Source organism: Alnus glutinosa, chromosome 14 (genome assembly GCF_958979055.1).
Source record: "Alnus glutinosa chromosome 14, dhAlnGlut1.1, whole genome shotgun sequence".
Taxonomy (NCBI): domain Eukaryota; kingdom Viridiplantae; phylum Streptophyta; class Magnoliopsida; order Fagales; family Betulaceae; genus Alnus; species Alnus glutinosa.
In genome coordinates this window covers 1,084,224-1,110,695 of record NC_084899.1, presented here as the reverse complement: position 1 = coordinate 1,110,695, position 26,472 = coordinate 1,084,224, and the positions used below count along the sequence as shown (strand labels likewise).

The window sequence follows — 26,472 nt, the reverse complement described above, 5'->3', positions numbered from 1 at the left end:
CCTGCCGGCAAGTTTTTGGCAGGTCTCAGGCGAGCTGTTGGAGACGGAGGTCTCCGTTTGGTTACAGGTATTTCGTTTGGTTTTTCAAACCGTTCAGTTCAGTGTTTTCTTGGTCAAAAAAGAAAAAAAAAAAAAGAAAAAAAAAAGAAAAAAAAAAAGGGGGAAACGTGTAGAGAAACTGAGAAAGGCTTAGTTATTTATGTGCATGACTTGAATCAAATGAGTGTAGCATCGTGCAGATGCAACGAAGGAAGAAAAAAAAAAAAAAAAAAAGGAAAAGAAAAGGAAAAAAAAAAATCATTAAAAAGAGGCCAAGTTGCCCATATTATTTTGGTCATTGACCCATATTTTGGCATGTGGTATTGTTTCAAATCCATGTCTATTTTAGCCCATAGTTGGCCCCATATATTTTTGGCTCCTGTGGTATTGTTTTAAACCCAGGCCCATTTCAGTTCATTGTTGGCTTTTATATTTGACTCATAGTTAGCCCATTATTTGTATTTTGGCATTTGTGGTCTTATTTTAAGCCCATACCCATTTAGCCCCCAGTTGGCTCGAAGAAGAAGGAGGAGGAAGATGAAGAAGCAGAAGAAGGAAGACGAAGAAGAAGAAGAGAAGAAGAAAAAATATATTCTCTAAACTGGGTTATATACGACCCAACATAAAAAAAAAATAAAAAATAAAAATAAAAAAAAAAACTCAAGATTTCAGAATCTTCCACCTTGAGTTTGCAGGAGGATGTTAGAGAATATATTGATACCGTATATTACGGTACTCTCCATATAGATGTTAGAGAATATAACAATACCGTATATTACGATATTCTCCATATATTATAGGATTTGAATTAATCCTCATTAATTGTAATTGATTATAATCAAATCAGATTTGAATACATTCAATTCTGATTTGATTGTATTCTCTTTACATACCATTTTGTATTCTCTCTATATTTCTATAAATAGGGAAAATTTGTATTGTAAATCAATCAAGCAATAAGAGCATAATGTAGCTTTAGGGCTTTATCCTATAAATATAGGTCATAGACCGAACCACGTAAAATTCCTTTGTCTATTTTATTATTCCACAATCTTTATTTTCCATTTATTTATGTTTTCTTTCAATTTCCTTGCAATCATCGACGTGAAGATGGTCACAGTTTCATACACTGTACATGAAATTAATTTATGTTCCTTGATAATCCCGCCCCTCCCAATGCCTATCTACCTAGCTATCACCTTCACAAGAAGAAAGAAAGAATCCCACAGCTCATAAGAAGCGTCTCAAAGTTCCTAATCAACCTCCATCAATATGGCTTTGCAGGTTCTCTCTCTCTCTCTCTCTCTCTCTCTCTCTCTATTGATTTTGTTTTCGATGATAACACCCCTTTCAAAAGTTCCTAATATATCAACCATGATCCACGACAGGAGGAATTCAAAGAATATGCAGAGAAGGCCAAGTTTTTGCCTCCAACAACAAAGGACTCAGATAAGTTAGCCCTGTATGGGCTTTACAAGCAAGCAACAGTGGGCGCCATTAACACTAGTGAGTTAGAACGTACTTTGAACACTCTTTTACCGTTGACCGTTGTCCATCACTGCGTGGACCATGATATATATAATATATATATACAATGCAGATCGACCAGGGTTTTTCAGTCCCACGGAGAGGGCGAAATGGGATGCATGGAAAGCAGTCGAAGGTTTAAAATCATATGATATTGTTTGAAAATTCAATGTAAACTGCTTCTAGTCGATCTCTTTGACTGTCATTCTGTCAATATTTCTTGAAATAAGTAGAGTGGGATTTATGTGATGCAGGGAAGATCAAAGAAGAAGCAATGACTGATTACATCGCGAAGGTGAAGCAGCTTCAAGAAGTAGCTTCCACATAAATGGTCGACGGTCGACCTCTCTCTCTCTCTCTCTCTCTATATATATATATATATATACAAACAAGACGTTTCAAACTGCTTTTATGGTCTTTGTGCTCGGTATACTAATTTTTAAGTGGATTCATATCTACGCTCTGGTTGTTCTTCAAGTTTCTTAGTGAGACTTTTACTATACAAGTCTATTAAAAGTTGTGGCATGTTGCGTTACTCTACGTGATACTTATCACGTCAGTCAATAAAGTACATTTCGAATGTTACGGTGTTACACGGTTTGGTTGGTTTCAACACTGGCCGGGCTAGGCCCATGTAAGTTAAAGATAGGCCAATTTGGCAATCATCAATGCATAAAGGGCCGAAGTTAAAATCAAAAGTTGATTGAACAAATGACTTGGCTCGAAGAGGAGAAAAAAATACTTTAGTGTAAAATATATCATATGTATTCCTTGTAATTATATACTGCTTTCTGAATAAGCATACTATTGTACGTGTGGATCCAATTGTTTTAAGTGTAATAATAATAATAATAAATCTATTATGCGTAATTTAAGAAAATAATTATTTACACGACTTCCCTTCTCTATCAAAGCTTTAAGCACCAACCAGTACTCCATTAGAGACTCATTTGAGGATATATATATCCCCCTACTGGATCTTCCTCACAGTGGAAAAAGATCCTCCTTTGCTGCTGTTTTTCGAGCTGAGGCTCCTTTTGTATTTGCTCCATTGGTTTAATTTGTTTCTTTTCTTTGTCTCTTGTATCTGTCTAATTTGTTTCATTGTTTCTAGTTTAGGTGGTTTGTTGTACAATCTCTTCAATAAAAATAATGACAGAAATTTCTTACAAACCGATTTGTATGAAATTCCATACAACTCACATATAAAATTGACATGTGTCTATTAGCATGTGAGAACCACATGTTGTTTTAATAGCATGTACTTCTCACATGCTTTTTTAATAGCATTAATAAAACAATATGTGCTTCTCACATGTTTTTTTTGTAGGAAATTTCTGTTCAAAAAACAATTCATGTAATGCTCTCTCTGAGAGCCCACACACTCTTTTCCCACCATTTTCCCTCACTTTCCCGCCTCCCAAACACCTCCCCATCCTTAAACCCTGCTTATTCTTCAAACTCGACTCCAAGATGTTGTCCTCGTCGTCCCAATCCGTCATCGAACACGTGGTCCTCTTCAAGGTCAAGGAGAACGCAGAGGCGTCCAAGGTCGGCGCCATGGTCAGCAATATCAACAACCTGATCTCGATCGACCAGGTCCTCCATCTCATAGCAGGGCCGGTCCACCCCACCCGATCCTCCACCATCTCCGTCACCCATGCGCTCCACAGCCGCTTCAAAACCAAGGACGATCTCGCCACCTACTCGGCCCACCCCCTCCACGTTAGCGTCGTCATGGACTTTGTCCTCCCCATCGTCAACGACATCACGGTCGTCGATTGGATCACCAACGTTGACGATCAAGATCAACTCGCGACCCCACCGCCGGGGTCCGCAATGAGACTCACCTTCTTGAAGATCAAAAAGGGCCTGGGTGATGAGGTAAAATGTAATGGGTCATTCCAGGATAGTACATGTGGCTGCATGATGTGGTGACAGGAGGTGCAGAGGTGTCATTAGAAGTATCAGTTGGATGGCAAGTGGTTTTGCACGTGTTGAAGTCAGGAGGTTTTTATGCGTACAAGTTGTAGTCTGTTAAGTAGTAGTTGTTAACTACTTTGGCTGTTATGTTAATTGAATGAATAAAAGGGAGGGAAAAGGGTTGACTAATTCATTCTGATTGTAATTGGTTTATAGAACTTGGGAAGTTCTTGGCACCTCGAATGCCAAGGTAGGAGAGTAGCCTTCTCGAACAGGCCATTTCTTTCAATAAAATCCATTCTTCCCTTCTCAATCTTTCTTCTTTCTTTCTATTTTCTTTCTTGAATTCATAGCAGAATATTGGTTCTGTTATAAGTGGTATCAAAGCTCACAATCGCTTTCTTTTCTTTCATTCACCTTTCAATTCATGAAAACACGTTCCATGGTTGAAGGCGAACCAAGTATCATTGAGCTTCAGCGGGGCTTAGCTGCAGTCCACACATACGTTTCTTCCCTTAAAGATTCGCTGAGAAACTCTGTCACAGCCGCATCCATGGAAGATTCGATGCAAAGGTTTCAAGCTTAGATGATGAAGCAAATGCAAGAGATGCTGAAGCTTGCCGCCAAACAAAAACATGTATCTGACAATGGTGCATGGCCATTCTTTGTAGACCATGACGATTCATTTGTTCAAGAAGACTACAGTTCAGGTGATTCTTTTCGACCTAAATCACTGAAGTTGGATTTTCCACGCTTTGACAGCGAGGATCCAAACGGGTGGTGTTATAAGGCAACCCAATTCTTCGAATGTTACGCAATGGCTGATCAACTTAAGTTCTATCTTGCAACCTTTCACATGGAAGGTAAGGCTTTAATTTGGTTTCAAGAGCTTCGTAGTACAAATAAACTCAATAGTTGGATTGAGTTTTTGAAAGCTATTAGAATTCGTTTTGGGAAAGGGTCCTATGATGACCCGATGGAAACTCTTTCCAAACTTCATCAAATTGGGGAGTTAGAAGAGTACAAAAGTCAATTTGAAGTGTTGGCTAATAGGGTGCACGATTTGCCTGAGCACCATAAATTGAGTTTCTTTTTGGGGGGTCTTAAGGCATAAATTAGGTTTCTTGTTAAGATGTTTAATCCAAAGACTTTGATAGAAGCCTATTCATTAGCCAAAATTCAGGAGGAGAATATCTTGAATAATGGTAAGGGTAGTAGGCCTTGGCTAACCAATTTGAGTAAAAACAGTATGGTGGGGGGAAATGCGGAAGTTGTAGTAAGCAGTAACAAGGATGTAGGCACCAGAACTCAGTTCTAGCGCAGTTCTCCATCATCTCAGCCTATTTCCAATTTTCAGAAACTGAATGTAGGCACTGCTGAAAGAGCAATTGTTCCTGTTCAAAAATTGACTCAAGCCCAAATGGATGACCGAAGAATGAGGGGTTTATGTTACTTCTGTGATTCCAAATGGACTAGGGGGCATGTGTGGCAGCCTCTAAACTTTTCTTGATTGAAGAAGTAGAAACTCTTGAGGATGGCAATGTGATAGGAGAGTTGGAGGATGGGGAGATGGAGGAAACACCAGAGATTTCTCTTAATGCTATCAAGGGTACCCCTAATCCTAGAACAATGAGGCTGGTAGGGGTTTTGAAGAATCAGCAAGTGGTCATTCTCATAGATTCAGGTAGTAGGCACAATTTTGTGGATGCTCACCTAGCCAAGCTTTTTGGCCTACAAGTGCAGCTTACTCAGTCTATTTGAGTTAGAATAGCTAATGGGCAAGACATTGAGTCCTGGTAGAAGTAAGGAATTACCATTGAAAATTCAAAAGGTTGTTTTCCAACTTGAATTTTATATCCTTCCTCTGGCTGGTTGTGATATTTTACTAGGGATCTAGTGGTTGAGGACTTTAGGTCCCATTCTTTGGGATTTCCAGCAGCTTACTATGAAGTCCCAGTATGGTCAAGTGGATTGTGTGTTGCAAAGGCCACAATTAAGTTTAGAAGATGCTGCTAATTTTAAATTTTCCACTACTAGAGATAAAGGAGTAGTGCTCCATCTTTTGGAGAATGCAAATGCTGCTCCAGCAAAAGTTAGGCAGGGTACTCAAAGTGGTGAGACTCAAACACCATTGGATAGCTTCCTTTTGGAATATCAGGATGTGTTTGTAGAACCTAAATGTCTTCCTCCCAACCGAACCCATGATTATGCAATTCCATTGGTAGAGGGTGCTGGGCTAGTTTTGGTAAGACCATATAGGTATCATTTTCTTCAAAAGAGAGAAATTGAAAAAATAGTAAAGGAGTTGTTGGATTCTAGAGTTATTCGGCATAGTACTAGTCCTTTCTTTTCACCTGTCCTCTTAGTCCGGAAAGCTGATGACATATGGAGGATGTGCATGGACTATAGGTCTTTGAATAAGGTGACAGTGAATGATAAATTTCCAATCCTTGTGGTGGACGAGCTGCTTGATGAGTTATGTGGTGCACAAATCTTTTCCAAGCTTGATTTAAGGTCTGGATATCACTAGATCCAAGTGGTTGGACAAGATTTTCCAAAAACGGCATTTCCTATACATGAGGGTCACTATGAATTTTTAGTGATGTCTTTTGGTTTAACGAATGCACCATCCACTTTTCAGAGCTTGATGAATCATGTCTTCAGGCCTTTCCTTCGGAAATTCATCTTGGTCTTCTTCGATGATATATTGGTGTTTTGTCCTACCTTAGAGCTGTACCAAGAACATCTCAGGATTACTCTTGATATCCTGAGAACTAATCAATTTTTTGCCAAGAGATCCAAGTGTAAATTCGGTTGTACATAGGTGGAATATTTGGAGCATATCATCTCTGCAAATGGGGTTTCTGCTGATCCCGGAAAGATCCAAGCAATGGTGGATTGGCCCATTCCAACTACCATCAAGGTTTTAAGAGGGTATTTGGGCTTAACTGGTTAATACAGAAAGTTCATACAAGCTTATGGGTCTATTGCAACTCCTTTGACTTCTATGTTGAAGAAAAATGTATTCATATGGACTGAAGAGGCTATGGAAGCCTTCTTGAGGTTGAAATTTACAGTTACTGAGGCTCCTATTTTGGCTTTGCCTGATTTTGAGAAACCTTTTCTCATTGAATGCGATGCTAGTGGGTTAGGTGTGGGAGTTGTCTTAATGCAAGGAAATAGGCCTATTGCCTTTTTGAGTAAAGCTTTGAAGGGAAAAGCCTTGCATTTGTCAACATATGAGAAAGAGTTGTTTGCTCTTGTCATTGCAGTACAAAAATGGAGTTGATATTTGGTTGGCAGGCCCTTTGTGGTGAAGACAGATCAGCAGTGTTTGAAGTTCCTTTTAGAACAAAAAGTCGATACTCCTTTTTCAGCAGAAGGGGATAACAAAGCTTATGGGGTTTAATTTTAGTGTGGAGTATAAAAAAGGAGTAGATAACAAGGTAGCAGATGCCTTGTTTAAAAGAGAAGGGTGGAACACAGAAGCTACTCTTTCTGCCATTTCAGTTCCAATTGTTGATTGGGTGGACAATTTGAAGTTGCAGTATTAACAGGATCCAGAGTTACTGAAATTGATCAACCAGTGGCAGTCTAACACTCTAGGCTCTCATAAGTTTTCTATGCGGCAGGGTCTTTTGTTGTTCAAAAATAGAATCCATCTTGGTGGGGCTGTGGATTTGCATCTACAAGTTCTTAATTTTGTGCACTGTGATCCAGTTATAGGTCATTCAGGCTATGAGAGAACTATGCAGAGAGCCATAAGGGATTTCTATTGGAAGGGAATGAAGAAAAGTATCAAAAGATTCATTAGAGAATGCCCTATTTGTCAGAGAAATAAGCAAGAGAATACATTACCTGCTGGCTTATTACAACCCTTTCTAATTCCAAACCGGATATGGTCTGATATTTCCCTTGATTTTGTGGAAGGTTTGCCTATTTCTCAAGGCCATCCAGTCATCTTGGTAGAAGCGGATCAATTCTCCAAGTATGCCCACTTTATTTCATTGGCTCATCCTTACACTGCAGTTAAGGTGGCCCAATTGTTTATCTCTCATATTTTTAAGTTGCATGAAATGCCAACCTCTATAGTTTCTGATAGGGATCCGGCTTTCACAAGTCAGTTATGGAGAGAATTGTTTAAGCAGCAAGGCACTTCTTTGAAGATGAGCTCCAGTTACCATCCTCAAACGAATGGCCAGTCTCAAGTGGTAAACAAATGTTTGGAAAATTATCTTCGTTGCTTTACTCAGGATAGGCCAAAACAGTGGCTGTCATGGCTTCCAGGGGTTGAGTTTTGGTATGGTACTACTTGGCATGGTTCAATTAGAATAACTCCTTATGAGGCAGTCTATGGTCAGCCTCCCCCAAGATTGTTGTCCTATGTTCGGGGGACTACTAATGTAGCAGCTGTTGATGAATTACTGAAGAACCGGGAGCAGATTCTAGCCTTATTGAAGCAGAATTTGATTCAAGCACAGCAGAGGATGAAAAAGTTTGCGGATATGAGAAGAAGTGAGAGAACATTGGAAGTAAACCAGCAAGTTTATTTGAGGCTGCAACCCTATAGGCAAACTTCACTGGCAACTAGAAGGGCTTTAAAATTGGCTCCAAGATTTTTATGGTCCATATACAATGTTGAAGAAAGCTGGGGATGTTGCATATGAATTGGATCTGCCCACTCATTCCAGGATCCATCCCATCTTTCATGTCTCTCAACTTAAACCTAAGTTGGGAGACCATGTTCATGTTTTACCTCTATTGCCACTTGTGGATGTTGAAGGGGTTATTCAACCGGAACCAATGACTATTCTGGATCGTCGATCAAGGCCTCATAATAATCGGGCACTCGTTGAAGTGTTGGTGCAGTGGACAGGACATGTAACGATCCACCCACAATGACACAATACTGTCCGCTTTTAGCTCCCCATACCAGACTTTCCAGGAGGTCACCCATCCTGGGATTGCTCTCGCAGCGGCTCGCTTAACTGCGGAGTTCTGATAGGTTCATTGCCATCACGGCTTTAAAACGCGTTGTGTCATATAGGGTGCATTTATACATATAAGCACATCCCCATTCCCAGGCGATGTGGGACGTCACAATCATCCCCCCTTGGGACCCAGCGTCCTCGCTGGCGACCCTCATGGGATCACCCCATTCTTGGCATCCCAGCGAGTGCCCGCCGGCAACCCTCTTGGGCTTGTGCACGCTCCCACCATCTCAGGCTGGGCAATGGCTCTGATACCATTTGTAACGATCCACCCACAATGACACAATACTGTCCACTTTTAGCTCCCCATACCAGACTTCCCAGGAGGTCACCAATCCTGGGATTGCTCTCGCAGCGGCTCGCTTAACTGCGGAGTTCTGATAGGTTCATTGCCATCACGGCTTTAAAACGCGCTGTGTCATATATGGTGCATTTATACATATAAGCACATCCCCATTCCCAGGCGATGTGGGACGTCACAGGACAAACTCAAGAGGATGCTACTTGGGAAAGCTATCATAAACTCGCTCAAGCCTACCCGCACCTTGTGGGCAAGGTGCTTTAAAAGAGGGAGTCTTGTAACGGGTCATTCCAGGATAGTACACATGGCTGCATGATGTGGTGATAGGAGGTGCAGAGGTGTCATTAGAAGTATCAGTTGGATGGCAAGTGGTTTTGCATGTGTTGAAGTCAGGAGGCTTTCACGTGTACAAGTTGTAGTAGTTGTTAACTACTTTGGCTGTTATGTTAGTTGAATGAATAAAAGAGAGGGAAAAGGGTTGAGTAATTCATTCTAATTGTAATTGTAATTGGTTCATAGAACTTTGGAGGTTCTTGGCACCTCGAATGCCAAGGTAGAAGAGTAGCCTTCTCGAACATGCCATCTCTTTCAATAAAATCCATTCTTCCCTTCTCAATCTTTCTTCTTTCTTTCCATTTTCTTTCCTGAATTCATAGCAGAATATTGGTTATGTTACATAAAATCTGAGATTCTCGGTGTTATTAAGGGAATAAAGAAGAAATTCTCGCAGATCGATCAGATTACCTATGGGGAAAACTTCTTGGTGGCAAGAGCCAGAGGGTTTGTTTTCAAACCAAAAATAAACTTCTCGCTAGCTTCCCTCGCGGTTTTCCCTGGAGTGAGCGAAATGGAGGCCGTGGATTCCAAATTTCCAACCACGAATTCAAGAACTTGCAGAAAGAGAAGGTTAGGGATTTCGTTGACAGAGTGCTCGTCGTTGATTATGTGGTCCCGCCGCCACACTCCGCCAGTCTTTAGAGTTTGTCATATTCATGGAGATTCTACTTCTTTAGATTCATTAATTCTTGAAGCAAGTATAGTTTTGAATGTTTACACGGTTTGGTTGGTTTCGAATCTGGGCTAGGCCCATGAACCCTTCTATTTGCTTATAAAAACAAATGGGCCGAAGATTGAAAAACAAAAGTATATTGAACAAAAATGACATGGCTCGTACAGGAGCAAAAAATACTTCAGCAATGTTTAGCATTTTTGTCAATAAAAAAGCACAATTTCCCACTTTACTTACTATCTTTTCGAGACAAACTCTAAATGATTTTCTATTTTTTTAAAATATTATTTCACAATTTTTTATTTTTTTATTTTATTGTTTTCTTAAACCACTAAAAGAGTAGAGAGAAAAAAAGAAGAAGAGAAAAATGACTAAAAAAAGAATACATAAACTAAAGTGTTTGCCTAAAAGTAAGCTAATAAAAAAAAAAAAAAAAAAGTACACAAACCCTCCTCAAACTATCACAAAATTGTCAATGTGCTTCCCAAACTACTAATTGTGTCAATGTCCCCCTAAACTATTAAACAATGTCAATGTACCCTATAATGACAAAAATATCATTCCTAAAATTATAAAATTCTTAAAATTATATATTATATATATATATATAAAATTAAAATTTTGAAAAAAAAAACTAAATAAAAATCAAATTTAATGAAAAAAAAAGGAAATTTTTTTTTTAAAAAAAAAAAACCAAGGTTTTTCATTTTTTTTTAAGATTTTTTTTTAAAAATTTTATATATATAATTTTCAGTTTGGGCTAGCCCCTTGGATTTTTATTTTTCTCTTTTTTAAAATAATTTTTTTTTCAATCTTTCAATTCTTTTTTATTTATTTGTTTTAAAAAATTTATTATTTGATTTTGTTTTTCTTCGAATTTATAAGAATACATTTGTCCTATTGAAATTTTTTTAAGGCTATTTTTGACTTTTTGTTGGCTTTAGGGCTTTAAGGGGAACATTGAAATTTTTTTGTAGTTTAGGGGGAACATTGACACAATTGGTAGTTTGAGGGGTACATTGACAATTGAGTGGTAGTTTGATGGGGATATGTGTACTTTTCCCAAAAAAAAAAGAAAAAGTATATGTGTTTTAAATAACAGGAGGAAGACAAGTTGGTTGAATTGATTTTTACTTAATATTAACTAAATACACACACACACACACGCACATATATATATATATATATATATATTAGGGCATTTGCCGGAGACACTTGCAAAAGGCTTAGTAGTAAAAGCTTACTTACATATACGGTTCACGAGATTTATGTATATCGAGTAATTACCACTAGGCCATTTTTTGCTCTGATGCTATAATAATAAAAGAAAATGTTGAATTTGAAATTCTTTTACAACTTATTAGCACGAATAAGCATGTGATTGAAATGTGTTAATTTTTTTTAATAGTTGGGTTTATTCCAATCACATGCTGAACACACGTGTCAATAATTTGTAAAAGAGTTAAAAGTACTCTAAACAATAATTCTTAAACACAAAGTATTATTGTAATAATTCCTAAGTGAGTATTAATGCTATAAGCCTATATACCATACTTTTATCAACATTCTACCTCTGATCTCCCAAAGCTAATGTGACATGGATGAGAGAATAAAACGTGAATAAAAAGATCGTATATAGGGGTGTACAGATTAACCGATTACCGCCTACCGACCGCCTACCAAACTGAAATCGACCGATTACCGACTCAACAGACAAAATTCGATTGGTAGTCGGTAGAGAATCTTTTAACCGAAAACTAGTCAATTCAGTAGGCGGTCAGTTAAGCGGTTAACCAAATTACCGAACCGACAATTACCCAACCGTTTAACCGAACCGCCTATATTGAAACGACGTCGTTTTAGTGATAATGAAATGACATCATTTCAATTCATTTTTTTAAAATATATATATATATATATATATATATATATATATATATATATATGGCGTCGTTTCGTTACACATGAAACGACGCCGTTTTATAAGGACTATATATTCATTGCTTTCTTTCATCAGTTTTGTGAGTCCCTTGAGTCCTTGATCTTGATGGCTTGACCTATCCGGCTATCACGATTCCCGGATCCCCTCTCCATTCAGCCATTCCATTTCCATTTGGACCATTTTCTTTGCTGCCGCGGTGCCTCCCCACGACCCCACCTGTGAGTTTGTGACCTGCCTAGTGCCAACTGCCATCTTCTCCCCAGCCATTGCAGAGCAAGTTACTGAAGTTAGGAATTGAACTGTCTGGTATCTCTCTTTCTCTCTCTTAGTCTTATTTTTTTTTGATGTATCATTTTTAATTTTTTTTGAAACAGCCAGTCGGCCATTGCAAAGCAAGTTAGGAACTGAACAAGAAAAAAATTTCAAGTATATTATTTTTTAACTCTGTATCTGAGGTTTTATTTTTTCATTTTTGTTTGTTCTTTCTGTTCAAAAAAAAAAATTCATTGTAATAATCTTTAGAACATGCTGAAGTTTATGAGCTTGCTGGTTTCTTCCCCTACCTTATTCTTCTTCACCTTTTATTCATCATGTTAACTCATTTCCATGTCCTATTTCTTATTCTTTTACTTGTTCCCTTCTTGATTATAAAATTTGCCGTTGCCGAGAAGATGTTAGATGAGATGAGATTAACTGTTGGTTCTTTTTCTTCAAATTTGTATGCTATGAGATGGCACTGAATTGTTATATATGTGTAGCATCTTGAATAATTATTTGTGTTTTGAAGTAAATCTTCGTATGTAATTTGTTGATGTGATCCTTTCAATAAGAAATTATGATAATGACTTATCATTAGTAGTTCACTGTTGTTAGTGGAGCCTTGGTGGTCTGGAGCATTATCAAAATTTCTTATTGAAATTCTAATAAGCTCTGAATTTTGCTGAGGTTCACCCGAATGAATGCTTGGTCTTCAAAAATAAAAATAAAAATTGGGCTTTATGTAACTATGTAGTCTATGTTTTCCTTTCTAATTTTGGTGCTCTAACCAAATTGGGTAAAGAGCTTGAGCTTGCTTTTTTCTTTCTGATTTTGGAGCTCTAAGCCTTTAAGTTCTCTAACAATCTTTGGAATGCTTTTGAGCTTTTCATGGTAGTATGAAAAGTTTGATCATTATTATTTTTTTCATAATCCAGATGGTCAGATGGATGCACCTGCACCTACACCTACACCTATGGTTATTGGTACCTCTACACCTATACCTGCACATGCACCTACATTATCAGTAGCTGCATCTTGTTATCCATCAACTCCTATTGATAGTTCAATAGGTATTGAAGAAATCATTAATGTTGAAAGTGATTCTGATGAGTTGGAGACGGATACACAAGGGATTAGATGTGTTGGTCGTGGTGGACGACCACTACTCCCTAAGAACAAAAGAAAAATAAATGTTAGGAAAAAATTCATAGTGTGGCAACATTTTACTAAGGATCTAGAAAGTCCTGCAGATAAACCTGTGGCACGCTGTAATTATTGTAGGCTTGAGTATAAATGTCACGGAAAGAGCAATGTCACCTCTAACATGTTGTATATCAAAGCATGCTAACAGTACAAGGCATTATTAGCTAATCAAGATGTATCTCAATCTAAGTTCACTTTTGAGTCTGTGCCAAGTGAGGGTGATGGTGATACTGGTAGTTGTAAGAACCTAATGATTGCAAAGTACTCTGAAAAAAATCATTAGGGGGACATTTTGTGAGATGATTATTGTGGATGAAATGCCTTTTTCAATTGTGGATAGGATGGGGTTTAAGAAATTGTTCAAGGTTCTTGATAGGGGTGTGCAGCGGTTCGAAAGTCGGTTAAATCGGTTAAGTTGGTTCGGTTAACCGACTTGGTCGGTTAAGTCGGTTAATTCACCGACATTTAACCGACAAGAAAAATTTTTGAAGGTTTCGGTTTAGGCGGTTAGGGCGGTCGGTAGGCGGTCGGTAATCGGTCGGTTAAGGCATCGGTTAATGGTCGGGTAAGGCGGTCGGTTAATCGGTTTTGGGCCTTCTTAATTTGGGCCTCATTTTTTAATGGGTCAAAAAGACTCAAAAAGTCAAAATAATTTTAAGGCCTTTTTGCCACTAGTCCACCACAAGGTCTACAACTCCACAACTACAAGCCAATGCCAATGGCCCTACTGGCCCATTCAAAATTTTAAATGAAAATCAAAATTATTTTCTTATACCTTGAGTCCTTTTTACATATATACATATATATATATATATATTTTTTTTTTAAAAAAACAATAATACCTAAAAGATAAATGATTAAAACACTCACACTACACAACAATGACACAACACCAAGGCACAATGGAGTGGGGCCCACACATGGACTTCACTCCATTGTGCCTTCGTGTTGTGCCATTGTTGTGTAGTGTGAGTGTAAGGATCACTCCCCTACATAAAAACAAAAAAAAATGGAAAAGTAGTCCAGTGGCAGTGGAAATTGGAAAACATAACATAATTACATAAAAATGAAAAATCCAATTCAGTGAATTCTCAAATCTCAATTCACGGATCGGTTAATTGGTCGGTTAATCGATCGGTCAACCGGTCGGTTAATTTTCGGTTCGGTAATTCGGTTAACCGCTTAACCGACCGCCTACCGAACCGACCAATTTTCGGTTAAAAGATTCTCTTCCGACTACCGAACCGAATTTTGTCGGTTAAGTCGGTAGGCGGTTAATTTCGGTTCGGTCGCGGTTCGATAGGCGGTCGGTAGGCGGTAATCGGTTAATCTGCACACCCCTAGTTCTTGAGCCTCGATTTAGGCTTCCTTCTCACTATACATTAATGAGAGATTGTGTCAAGTTGTATATGCGAATTAAGGAAATAATGAAGACCAAGTTTTTGAAAACTGGTCAAAGGGTTTATTTGACCACTAACACATGGACTTCGATTCAAAATATGAATTACATGTGCATCACTGGACATTTCATTGATCCTAGTTGGAAATATCATAAAAGAATACTAGCATTTCGCCAAGTATCCGATCACAAGGGGTTAACGATTGCGAAAGAATTGGAACAATGTTTGGAGGAATGGGGGATTCCAGGGTTTTTGACAATATCACTTGACAATGTAAGTACAAATGATACTGCAGTTGATTGTTTTAAAAAGCGAACTATGGCCAATAATAGAGTTATTTGTCGCCATGAGTTTATTCATGTAAGGTGTTGTGCACATATTATCAATTTAATTGTGCATGAGGGATTAGAAGATGTAGATGATTCAATCGTAAGGATCTAAAATATGGTGAAATATGTAAAGGGACCCCCTCAAAGATTGGTCATCTTTAAGTCTTGTGCGGAAAGGAAGACAATTGGGTATTATGCTTCAATTGGTTCTTGATGTTCCAACTCGATGAAACTCTACTTATATGATGTTGAATGTGACAAAGAAGTATGAAAGTGCATTTGAACTAATGTTAGATGAAAATGTTAGTTTTGGGAACTACTAGTGTGAGGATGATGGATGGAGAATGGGGTTGGGGGTTTGGCTTGATGAAGATTGGAAAAATGTTAGAAACTTTGCCAAATTTTTGCAAGTGTTTTATGAGGTGACAATTGAGATATTGGGTTCCTTATACTCAACTTCTAACAATTATTTCAATATATTCTAAAATGTTTATAATACTTTGATTGAGTATTGTGAGAGTGATGATGATTTGTTGAGTTCTATGTTGATTAGGATGAAAATGAAATATGACAAGTATTGGGGAGACTTTGAGAAAATTAACCCCTTGTTGTTTGTCGCTGCTGTGCTTGATCCACATTACAAGATGATTATTTTAGAATTTTGGTTCAAAAGTAATGTAGGTGAAGAAAAAGTATAGAGGATTTTCACCAAATTGAAGAATGCATTGGAGCAGTTGTATAATCACTATGCTAAGAATGTTGGGGGAAGTGACGACAAGTCAAATGAAGAGTAAAGTTGCGGAAATTCAGCCTCAGTGGCTGTGGGTACTTCTACTACTTCTAGAAGTAAAAAAGATGCTTTAACGAACTTCCATTGATTTCGAGTGTCCAAAAATTTGGCATTGTGTCGGACAGAGACATAAAGATATTTCGCAGAAGATGTTAAGCCACCATGTAAAACTTTTGATTCTTTGATGTGGAGGAAGATAAATTCATCAAAGTTTTCGGTTCTAGCTGAGGTTGCACGAGATGTCTTGGCAATTCCGATCACCACTGTTGCTTCCGAGTTGGCATTTAGCACTAGAGGTCACGTCATAGATCCTTTTCGGAGTTCTTTAGCTCCAAAAACAATAGAGGCTCTTACATGTACTCAGAATTGGTTGAGATCTTCTTGGGTCAGTGAGCATGATGAGTTACATCTTTCTACTTTTGAAGATGAAGATAGCTACAAGCTTGACTCAAGTAATATTTGTTAATCATATTTGTTTATTGTTCCAATTATTCGATTGAATTGATTTTTACTAGTTCTTTTAAAATTTTCTTGTGGTAGAAATTATGTCTGAGTCCATCACATTTAACAATGAGGCTTGAATGATGTACTTTGTCACGTTGAAAGTAAGTGGTATGTTTTTTCATCTTATTATTTCCTTGACACTTACTTGTTTGTGGTCTAATGGTCTTTTACTATTTTTTATTGATCACTATATAATCTATATTTATGACTTATGTTTTTTAATTTGTTTGATCATTGAAGGATCAAGGAAGCACATTGAAAGTCATCACATGTCTATTGGAAGAAGTTTTTATTTCTCTTCTCTTTTGGAATTTTTGTTGGAGACTTGGAGCTGTAATTTTTAGCTTGTTACTATTAAATTATGGTTTTGTAACTTTTGTTTGAAATTCTGGAGCTTTCGGAAATGATAATGTTTGGAATTCTGGAGTTGTTGCCTGTTGGTGGAAACTTGATAGTAGATAACTGATAAGTTTATACTTATTATTGTGAGTTGGTATTGAGATAGAGATACAAGATATTCTTTTTGTTTGATGTGTGCTATGATAAATCCTGAATTTGATATTATGATTTACCAGAATATGCAAAGGATTTCTAAGCAATTTCTTTTAGACTATTTTTTATCAGTTTCAATGTTTCATGCATTTTTATTTTTTTTTCTTGCATTTTTTAGGATGATACAGATACTACTATTTTTTCTTGCTGCTTTTAGTCTTTAGAACATATGTTTTCCTACTTTTTTTTCTTGCAAGGTGCAGGCGTGCAGCTAGCTAGTAGTTGACTAGCTGAACATTAAGTTATTTTTATTTTTATTTTTATTCAATTATTAATGTATTATTGAAGAAAAGTGGAGTAATTTTATAATTTATTATGAATGTATGATTGTAGATTTGTGGACTATGGTTTGCACTCAGTAGTCAGCACTGAGTGTCTGAGTGCATAAGTGCATTTGACTCATTTTGCAATTTGGACTTTGATGTTTTGCGCAAAGCACAATTGCACATTTGCACTCACTATGAATTCACTGAATTTGATTTTTTATTTTTATGTAATTATGTTATGTTTTTCACTGGCCACTTTTTCAGTTTTTTTTTTTTTTTTTTTTTTTTTTTTTTTTTTATGTATTATTATTATTTTTTTAAAAAAAATTATGTAAAGAGGACTCAAGGTATAAGAATATTCAATAATTTTCATTTGAAATTTTGAATTTTGAATGGGCTAGTAGGGCCACTGGCATTGGCTTGTGGTGGACAGTGGACTAGTGTCTAGTGGTGTGGTGGTGCTGGCCCAGTGGCCCTACTGGACAGCTGGGCCTACCGGTAAATACTGAAAAATAAAGCATAAAGACCTTAAAATTATTTTTAAAATTATTTTGAGTCTTTTTGACTCATTAAAAAATTAGGCCCAAATTAAGAAAGGCTAGAAGGCCCATTTTAAGGCTTAATCTTAACCTAAACTAATTAACCGACCGCCTTAACCAAGTTAACCGAGTTAATCGAAAACTTCGAAAATTGTTCATGTCGGTTAAATGTCGGTGAATTAATCGACTTAGCCGATTTAACCGCTGCACACCCCTAATCGTGTATAGAATTATTCTTTGTTAACACGGTGTCAACCTAAGACGGTTCCCTTTATGTTAAAAAAAGACATTGGTAAATTAGAGTACAAGATTATTTGTATTCCATATAATTAATTTTTGGGATAATTTTAACTTGATAAAAACTAGTTGAATAAAATAGTTAAATGTCATAAAAAAGAAGAAGAAAAATGCTACACTTACACTCAAACTCCCACAACCATTTTTTTACAACCTAACGTGGTAAGAGCTGCATCACATATTTTCACTCTTTTTCTTTTCTTTTCTTTTCTTTTTTTTTTTTGGTAAGAAAAAGAGGCACATCACATTAACAGAAGGAAAAAAAACGATAAAAAGAAAAAGAAAACAAGAGGGGATCGCCGAGCTCCAGAGAGAGAATACCGGATGGCCGGAGACAGTTTCACCGGCGAAGCCCGAGGTTGGGGTCGGGGTACCATGTCGAGCCGGTGAATCTGCCGAAGATGGTGAAGAGAACAAGAGGTAGGGAGGCGGGGACGCTCGGGACGGCCGGAGAGATCTGCCACGGAGGGAGGCGGGTCGGGTCGATATTCCACCTGGGCTGCGACGGGGCGCTCGGGTTTCCGGCAGAGGTACCACGTCGGGGTCGGGGTGGTTGGCCGGTGTGCGTCGTTTCCGGCCTCTCCTCCCACCGCCAACGCTACCCCATCTTCTGGGCTGCCACTCCCCCGTCACCACCGTCTTCTTCCTCTTTCTTGTTTTCTTTTCTTTCTCTTTTTTTTCCTCCGTTGATGTGCCCCTTTTTCAAAAAAAAAAAAAAAAGAAACCAGTAAAAGTATGTGATGTATTTGCTGTCACGTCAGGTTGTAAAAAATTGGTGTGAGACTTGGGTGTAAGTGTAGCAGCCCTCTAAAAAAAAATGTGATTAAGAAATAAGAAATCAGAATATCAATAAGCTTACATTAAATGGTGGAGGTTTATTTTACCAAGTATTTTAACTCGTCGGATTTACTTACCAAAAAATAAAACAAAATAGAAAAAGGCGTTGTAAAATAAAATAATTGTTTACTCGACCACCCATCGCTATCAAAGCAACCAACCACTCCATCAGATACTCACTTGCGGATATCGAATTCACACAATGCTATCTCTGAAAGCCCGCACACTCTTTTCCCCTCCATTTCCCCTCATTTTCTCGCATCCCAAACATCTTCCCGTCCTCAAACCCTCATTTTCCTTCAAACTCGCCGCCAAGATGTCGGCATCTTCGCCGTCCCAATCCGTCATAGAACACGTGGTCCTCTTCAAGGTCAAGGAGAACACAGAGCCGTCCAAGGTCAACGCGATGGTCAGCAATCTCAACGGCCTGATCTCGCTCGACCAGGTCCTCCATATCACCGCAGGCCCGGTCCACCGCACCCGATCCTCCCCCATCGCCTTCACCCACGCTCTCCACAGCCGCTACAAAACCAAGGACGACCTCGCTGACTACTCAGCTCACCCCCGCCACGTCAGCGTGGTCAAGGACTCGGTCCTCCCCATCGTCGACGACATCATGGCCGTTGATTGGATCGCCAACGGTGATAGTGAAGATCTCCTCTTGGCCCCGCCGCCGGGGTCCGCGATGAGACTCACCTTCTTGAAGCCCAAGGAGGGCCTGAGCGAGGAGGTAAAATCTGAGATTCTCGGGGTTATTAAGGGAATAAAGGGAAAATTCTCGCAGGTTGATCAGATTACCTGCGGAGAAAACTTCTCGCCGGCGAGAGCCAAGGGGTACTCGCTGGCTTCGCTCGCGGTTTTCCCTGGAGTGAGCGAAATGGAGGCCGTGGATTCCAACGAGGAATTGGTGAACTCGCAGAAGGAGAAGGTTAGGGATTACTTGGACAGTGTGGTCGTCGTTGATTACGTGATTCCGCCGCCACAATCCGCGAGCCTTTAGAATTTGGTATTTATGTTTCCCCGAGACTTTTAATTTGATTAATAAAAATCTTTACTCTTTTTTTGACGACGATCATCTAGAATTTCTCAAATACCCATCATTGTTTTCAAATTAAATACATGAAATTTTATTAGTAATTACTGACAGAGCAAAATTCTAATTATTTAAGTTGAAAATAATATATAAGATTTTGGGAAACCTGATAAGTAGTCTAAAAACTCTAGCGGATTCTAATTCCCAATCGTAGTATTAGTATTAGAAACCATGGAGGCCAATTATAGATTACGGCTACTAGGCCGAGATTGTAAGGGTATTAATGCGAGGTTGGAAGCGGCTGTACTTGTCTAGAGTGGGTAGGATTACTTTAATCAAGAGCATTTTATCTAATTTGTCTACATATTTCTTGTCATTGTTTCCCCTTCCGGCTAGCGTTCCCAATCAAATTGAGAAGTTGCGGCAGGATTTGTTGTGGAAAGGTATGGGTGATGAGGTCAAATTTCATTTGGTGAGATGGCATGAGGGATGTTTTCTGCTCACTGAGGGGTTTGGGGGTTTGAAATTTGCTCATGTTCAACTGATCCCTTTTAGTAAAGTGGTTATGGCATTACAATGGTCACTCAGTGGGGGTGGGTAGTGCTCGAATGAAGTCTCCGTTTCTTATGGGTTGGGTGCAATTCATTAGGAGGGGATGGGAGGAGTTCTCTAGATTTTCTAGATTCAAGGTGGGTGATGGTTGCAAGATTAGTTTTTGGCATGACGTGTGGTGAGTGGAACGGCCTCTTAAGGCAACTTTTCCGGAGTTGTATAACATTGCTTGCCTTAGTGATGCTTGTGTGGCTGATGATCTCTAGTTCTCTAATGGCTCCCTTCTGTGGAACGTTAATTTTGTTACAACATCGCATAATTGGGCGTTGGAATTTTTTTCCTTGTTAATTAGTTGTATTTTATTAAGCTGGAACATGACGGTGCTGACAAGCTTTGTTGGAACCCCTCAAAGCAAGGGTTGTTTGATGTAAAATCGTTATAGAATGTTTTAATCCCCCATGATAGCAATCATTTCTCTTGTAGGCGTTTTTGGTGGAGCATAGCTTATTTGAGAGTGGCTTTCTTCGCTTGATGTGCCACTTTAGGTAAGATCCTTATAGTGGACTACAATCTATGTCTGAGTGTTCTTATTCTGATTTTTTAGATAAGTGCTCTATTTTCTCTTTAAATTAGGGGTTTCATGTATACTTCCTGTGTACCATGGGTTGCGCTTTTGGAATAATACTTTACTTATCAAAAAAAGAAAGTGGAAAATCGTTGTAGTAAATTGGTGCTACTTGTGTAAGAAGTGTGGGTAAACCGTTGACCACCTCTTATTCTATTGTGAGATAGTGTCTTATGGTACTCTATCTTCGGTTTATGCAGCTTAGCGTGGGTCATACCTCGTCGAGTGAGAGATCTACTCGTTTGTTGGAGAATAAAGATTTTAAATTCTCAAAGTGAAGCTTTGTGGAAGATGATTTTACTCTATTTGATGTGGTACATTTGGAGAAAAGGAAATAACCGGAACTTTGAAAACAGTTAGAGGATGGTGCTGGAGCTTAAGACCTTATTTTTCCATACCCTGATTTAGTGGATAGATGTTTGTGACAGTTTTCCCAATTTCTAGTTTTCATGAATTTTTTTTTATTATTTATTTTTCTATTTTTGTTTAGATGTTTTTCTTTTATACTTTCAGTATACTTGGGTGCGCCGTTGATTTTGAATGAATTCCATTTACTTATTGAAAAGTAATGGGAATGATATTAAGTGACACTTTAGGGTGTATCCTTCAGGCTTGGTTGGTTTCTTTTGGTTACTCGACTTGGGACCAATGCTAGTACATATCCAACCCTGGTGCCCCAATGACTAAGCTCTCAGTTGCAAAATATTAGGAAGCTCTTTGTTATGAAGAAGCTACAAGTAAGGCTTTTTTAGGTTATGATACTTGGTCTCATGTTAAATGAAATTTGATCATATTAATTCGAGAGCTGAACTACAATCGTTCATTGGGAGGTAGGGTTGTTTCAGTTAGTCTGTGTTCATATGAGGTTGCATCAGTTGTTACATGTTCTATATGGCGTCCTTTATTTTTTGGGCAAAAGCTTGTTAAGAATTCTCTTTACAGGTTAGGCATTGTACTCAAACCTTGAGACGATTTTGATTTCTCTCAAGTACATGTGCGATGGGTTGGCCTTCTGAGTTCGGGAGTGTCTGTGATGGAAAGGAACTTTCTGGTGGAGTCGAAGTCCTTTTCTATCTCGATTTTGGAGGGGGCTTCGATGGTGTGGTTGGAGGAGAAAAGAAAAAACTTCTTCGGTGGATCGTCCTGAGCACCCAGTGCTTCGATTGGCTAGCGTCGACGTTGAAGATTCTCTTGGGTTTCCTTGGAGATCAAGATTTCGTCAAATCCTTTAGGGAAGGGTCTAAACTTTTGATTGCCCATAGAGGTGAAAATAAAGCTGGCCAGTTCTTAGAGGCAGCAGCCTTTGGGTTGGGTGGTCGAAAAGGTTTCATTCTGATCCCTGAGGGTCACAGAGGATGGGGCTGGCATAAGTTTTCCGGCGTGTTGAAATTGGTTCCTGTTTCGCTTTTTGCTTCGGTGGATCCCGGGAACATCTCCCTTAATGCGACGGTAAAGCAGGAGGGGCCATCGTATGGTGCAGTGCTAAGGTCGTTTTCGGATTTTATTGCGAAGGAGCTGCCCTTCAAGGGTGGTTGTCTCTCCGGGTTGAGGGTTCCACTGGCCGAACTGTGCGCCCTTGACCTCTTTCCGGCGCTGAGGAGTACTGTCCCTAAGGTTTCGAGAACGGTAGTGGACTGCTCAATTTTGGGGCTCCCTCTGGTTATTCATCCACCGGGTAAGAAGCAAGCTCCAATTCGTTGCTCTTCGTTTGATCCGACGAATATGGGTTTGTTGCTTCATCCGCTGGGTAAGAAAAAGACCCATACTACTCACTTTGTTCGAGGCGCAGTATCAACTAGTTTGAATTCAAATTTGCATATGTGGTTTCGGATGTTTCTCGGTTTTAACTTAGCTTTGGGCTTGGCTATTGGGAAGTTTTTGGGCTGTGCTGCTGGACCCGATTCGGGCTCTAAACACAAAAGGGTTAGGTTGGGACGGGTTTTGCCGAAACCCAAACCTTTAGTTTCTCTCAAGTTGGACTCCACAAAGATTGCGGGTCTGGTGCCGTCGACTTCTCTTGGGTGTTCTTCTCGACTAAAGTCCACGTCACCATTAGTTTCTGGGGATGCAGCATGCAGGTGGCTCTGGTGGTCCCAAGCCAAGTTCCAGCCTCCAAGCCGTTCGGTTTTCCCCCTTTGCCAGCGCCGAAGTTGCTGGTTCCGGTGTCTTTGGCTGCTTCTCTGAATCCTCTCCCTCTGCCGAGTAGTTCAGGTGCTGCTTTGGCAGCACAGGTGGTCCCTCAGCCCACTCATGTGGGGTTTTCTCAGCCCTGTTTTGCTCCTCCTCCTCCACTGGGGCAGCTGAGTTGGGAGTGAAGTTGTGTTCTTCTCTCCCTGTGTTGCAGATAACTAAGCCTTTTCAGAGTTACTACAGGAGGGCTAAAGAACTCAGGTAAGAGCATTTCGTGAAGTGGAATGATGTGTTACTTGAAGACTCCCTAGTAGCCTCTTTGATAATAGAGTTTCGGGTGCAAAGCCTCCAGGGAAGATTTCGGATGCAGAGCTTCCTGCGAAGAAGGCAGCAAAGCCTCAACCTCCAGTGAAGCAGGGTCTATTTAAGAAAGGGTTTCTCAACCCCTGCCCAACTATATCTGTCACTCTTGTTTCACCTCAAGAGGTCATCGATGTCGGGGTTGTCACTCCCGTTTCACCTCAAGAGGTCATCGATGTTGGGGTTGTAGGTCCTTCCTCCCCACACGAGATGTTGTTTCATTCCCTCGTCCGTTGAGGAAAATGGATTTTCCCAATCTCAAGATTGGCTTGTCAGTTTTGATCACAGTGGGGAGATTGTGGTCTGGGAGGAGGACGTTGATTTTTGGAATGGATTACCCTTGGATTGGGCGGTGGATGATGATTTTGGGGAGGAGGCCTTGGCTATTAGGGATGTCGTGGTAGAAGATTTTCTGCGATACAAGATGATAGCGCGCCAGAAGTCTAAAAACGAGAGAGCTCTTGAATTTGCAAAGTTCCATCAATTATGGCGACGTTAAAGCCTCCTCTAGGCGTAGGAAATGCAAGGCTCACATGATGTAAGGTGGTGAGCCTTGGTGGGTTTTGTGGGTTGACCTACGGGTCCTTGGTTTTTTCCTTGCGTTTTTGTATGGGTTCCTATGCGGGTTGTTTTTGGGTGCTCTTTATCGGGTTCTAGGGTTTTGGTTATGGGTTTTGTTGGGTTATTGTGGATTAGCTTTGGTTATTCTTGTGTATACTTCATGTGTACTTAGGAGCGCCTTACGCTTTTTTTCTTTAATAAAATTTTGTTTACTTATCAAAAAATTAGGTTAGAGAAAATTCTGTCAACCTAGTCTATTAAATTGACATGTTTTTGAAGTATGTAATTTTCAGATGAATTTTTAATAGAGCATGCATTTTTTAAAAACTTTGTTCAATATTTTGAATCACATGCTTTAAGAACATATATGAATTTAATAGACTAGATTAAAGAAATTTCATCTAACTCATTTTGAAAAAATAAAACTTTTTCTTTGCCTTTGTATTCTCGCTTTCCCTTTTCTTTATTCCACCTAAATAATCTTACTCAAGCCCCTCCCTTTGTTCAAAGCTTCTATGATAATGAAGAAGGATGTTTCTTAACTTGTTTGTTTGGAGGCAAATGGGCTCACAGAAGTATGTTAGGATTCATACCAGCAATCTCTGAACTCCAACTAGAATTCCCCTTGACTCGTGCCATTTTGAATCTTTAAGCATTGGGTTGAGATTTGGATCAGTAGTGTGTTATGATCAAGTTTAATTTGACCATGGGATTTTGAATAGGTTTATGACATCAAGTATTATGTAGGGTCGTTTAGTATACGAATAATGCTATATATCATGCTATTATTCCATTATATTGATATTGCAGTGTCAATCTACCCTTAAATCAACTTTTGTTTAAAAATAAATAAATAATAATAATGGTGGATGTGGTATATAGTATTATTCATGGGAATGTGGGGATGGAAGTTTTGTATAAGTTTACTACCTTTTTTTTTTTTTTTTTTAAAGAAAAAAAGAAAAATTCATTTGATTGACGATAGCTCTGAAGAGAACGCACATGACAAGGCTCCCTCACTACCACACAATGGAGTAAAAGATCTACTACTTAGCAAGTTAGCACCAATTCACTATTTCCCTTTTGTTGAAGAATGTCAACTGTCCTGCAGCAGCTTTAGTCAATTGTTTAAGGTCTGGTTTGCTGTAGGCAAGAAACCAGATACGTTTTTAAAGGTTGCGACAGATTGGAAAGTTTAAGTCTTATATTGATTCTTTACCCTTTTTTTTTTTTTTTTTTGATTGAACACAGTGCTATCTTAATTACGGAGAAACCATCCCCAAAGGGAATACACAAGCAGGAATCCAATACAGAGCACAAAGCACCAATACAACAATTAAGCCCGAAGGCAAAATCTGAGCCCTAAGGTTGTAGAGATAAAAAATCTCTACCCACAAAGCCTGGAGGCAACCCGGTTTAAAACAGCTACCAAAAGGTAGACTGTGACCAAAGACAAGAATTTACATAAGACACTAAACAGAAAAACCCTAGAACACAAGCACCGCGAAAAAATCGGCCACCAGAGTCTGCACGTGTAAAAACATGCGTCTTTTCCGGGAACTCCCCTACAATGGATGCCCTACAGGAATAAAGATCGACGCCTTCCAAGACCAGAGAAGCAAGCTGTAAACCACAAGCGCAAAAGTCTTATATTGATTCTTTACAAGTCTTTTATAGTCACAAAAGTATTAATATAGAAGAAAAAAAGAAAAAAAGAAGAAAAGATAAGAGACATACCCAATCACATCTAGGTGTCTAAGCAATCACTCTCGAAACTCGAAAGAAAGCAATCACATCCCTTTCAAAATGGCTTCAAAACTGTTCGGAATTAAGGGTGATAATTTGCGTTTACATTTAGATTGTATTGAAATATGAGTATAAGGTTATATATGTTAATATTGACTCGACCCATTTAATTAAATAAGTACGCTTTAATCATAACTCATTAATTTTGTATTGGGTTTGTGTTGAATTTGTATATCGTGTAAAAAATTGTAAACTTTAAATGTTGCGCGTTGAGTTGTATTGAGCAAGGGTAGAAGATTATTTAGGTCAATCATAATCCGACCTACTTAATTAAATGAGTGAGACTTTTCAATTCTAATTTGCTTATCCGGTGTCAGGTTCATAGGTCGTGGAACGATTCGCCAACCCTTCTAGGAACACTCTGAATTCAACTCTGAATAAGGAACATACTGGTGGGAGAATGACTCCTTATTTTATAAACTATATATAGAAATTCGGAAGTTTGATTAACAGAATAAGCTATTAAAACCTATGTCCAGATATAAAGGCCCAAAACAAAACTAGACTGGAATATTATTAGAAGCAAAAGGAAAGTCATGGGCCACTGCTGCAGCCCCTTCGTGCCAGCCACTGGATTCGCTTCGACAAATAAAACATGTAAAGATAACTAAACCAGCAGTATTTAAAATTGAACAAGGGATTACATTTTGCGCCTTTCAGGTAGAAAGTGAGTTTAATTTATAGTGATTTAAATTACG

The 26,472-nt window shown here is 38.8% G+C and overlaps 2 protein-coding genes and 1 pseudogene across 4 annotated transcripts; all 3 read left to right on the top strand.

The window, feature by feature from the left end:
- Positions 1–1,311: 1,311 nt before the first annotated feature.
- Positions 1,312–1,894, top strand: LOC133857453 (acyl-CoA-binding domain-containing protein 3-like). The gene is made up of 4 exons (XM_062292728.1): positions 1,312–1,323; positions 1,428–1,545; positions 1,640–1,702; positions 1,821–1,894. The coding sequence occupies exons 1-4, from the start codon at positions 1,312–1,314 to the stop codon at positions 1,892–1,894; spliced, it is 267 nt and encodes an 88-aa protein (XP_062148712.1).
- Positions 1,895–3,039: 1,145 nt separating this feature from the next.
- On the top strand, positions 3,040–9,759 carry LOC133857452 (stress-response A/B barrel domain-containing protein UP3-like; annotated as a pseudogene).
- A 9,107-nt stretch (positions 9,760–18,866) lies between these two features.
- Positions 18,867–25,602, top strand: LOC133857298 (stress-response A/B barrel domain-containing protein UP3-like). 3 transcript variants are annotated; one of them, XR_009898325.1, is made up of 3 exons: positions 18,867–19,713; positions 20,776–20,837; positions 21,118–21,406. XR_009898325.1 is itself a non-coding variant. In XM_062292509.1 (2 exons), the coding sequence occupies exon 1, from the start codon at positions 18,910–18,912 to the stop codon at positions 19,705–19,707; it is 798 nt and encodes a 265-aa protein (XP_062148493.1). In that variant the 5' UTR covers positions 18,867–18,909; the 3' UTR covers positions 19,708–19,713; positions 21,118–21,406. The 3 variants fall into 3 exon arrangements, 2 of the variants coding, with proteins under 2 accessions (XP_062148493.1, XP_062148491.1); XM_062292509.1 differs by lacking the exon at positions 20,776–20,837; XM_062292507.1 differs by lacking the exon at positions 18,867–19,713 and having other exon boundaries at positions 20,770–20,837; positions 21,118–25,602.
- The last annotated feature ends 870 nt before the right edge of the window (positions 25,603–26,472 follow it).

What these genes read in the sequence shown, in the direction of transcription:
- LOC133857298 (XM_062292507.1), top strand. Translation starts at nt 21,917, where the DNA reads ATGGGTTGGCCTTCTGAGTTCGGGAGTGTCTGTGATGGAAAGGAACTT.
- LOC133857453 (XM_062292728.1), top strand. An exon ending in AGTGGGCGCCATTAACACTA is followed by an intron (nt 1,546 to 1,639) that starts GTGAGTTAGAAC and finishes TATACAATGCAG; the next exon opens with ATCGACCAGGGTTTTTCAGT. An exon ending in TGCATGGAAAGCAGTCGAAG is followed by an intron (nt 1,703 to 1,820) that starts GTTTAAAATCAT and finishes TATGTGATGCAG; the next exon opens with GGAAGATCAAAGAAGAAGCA.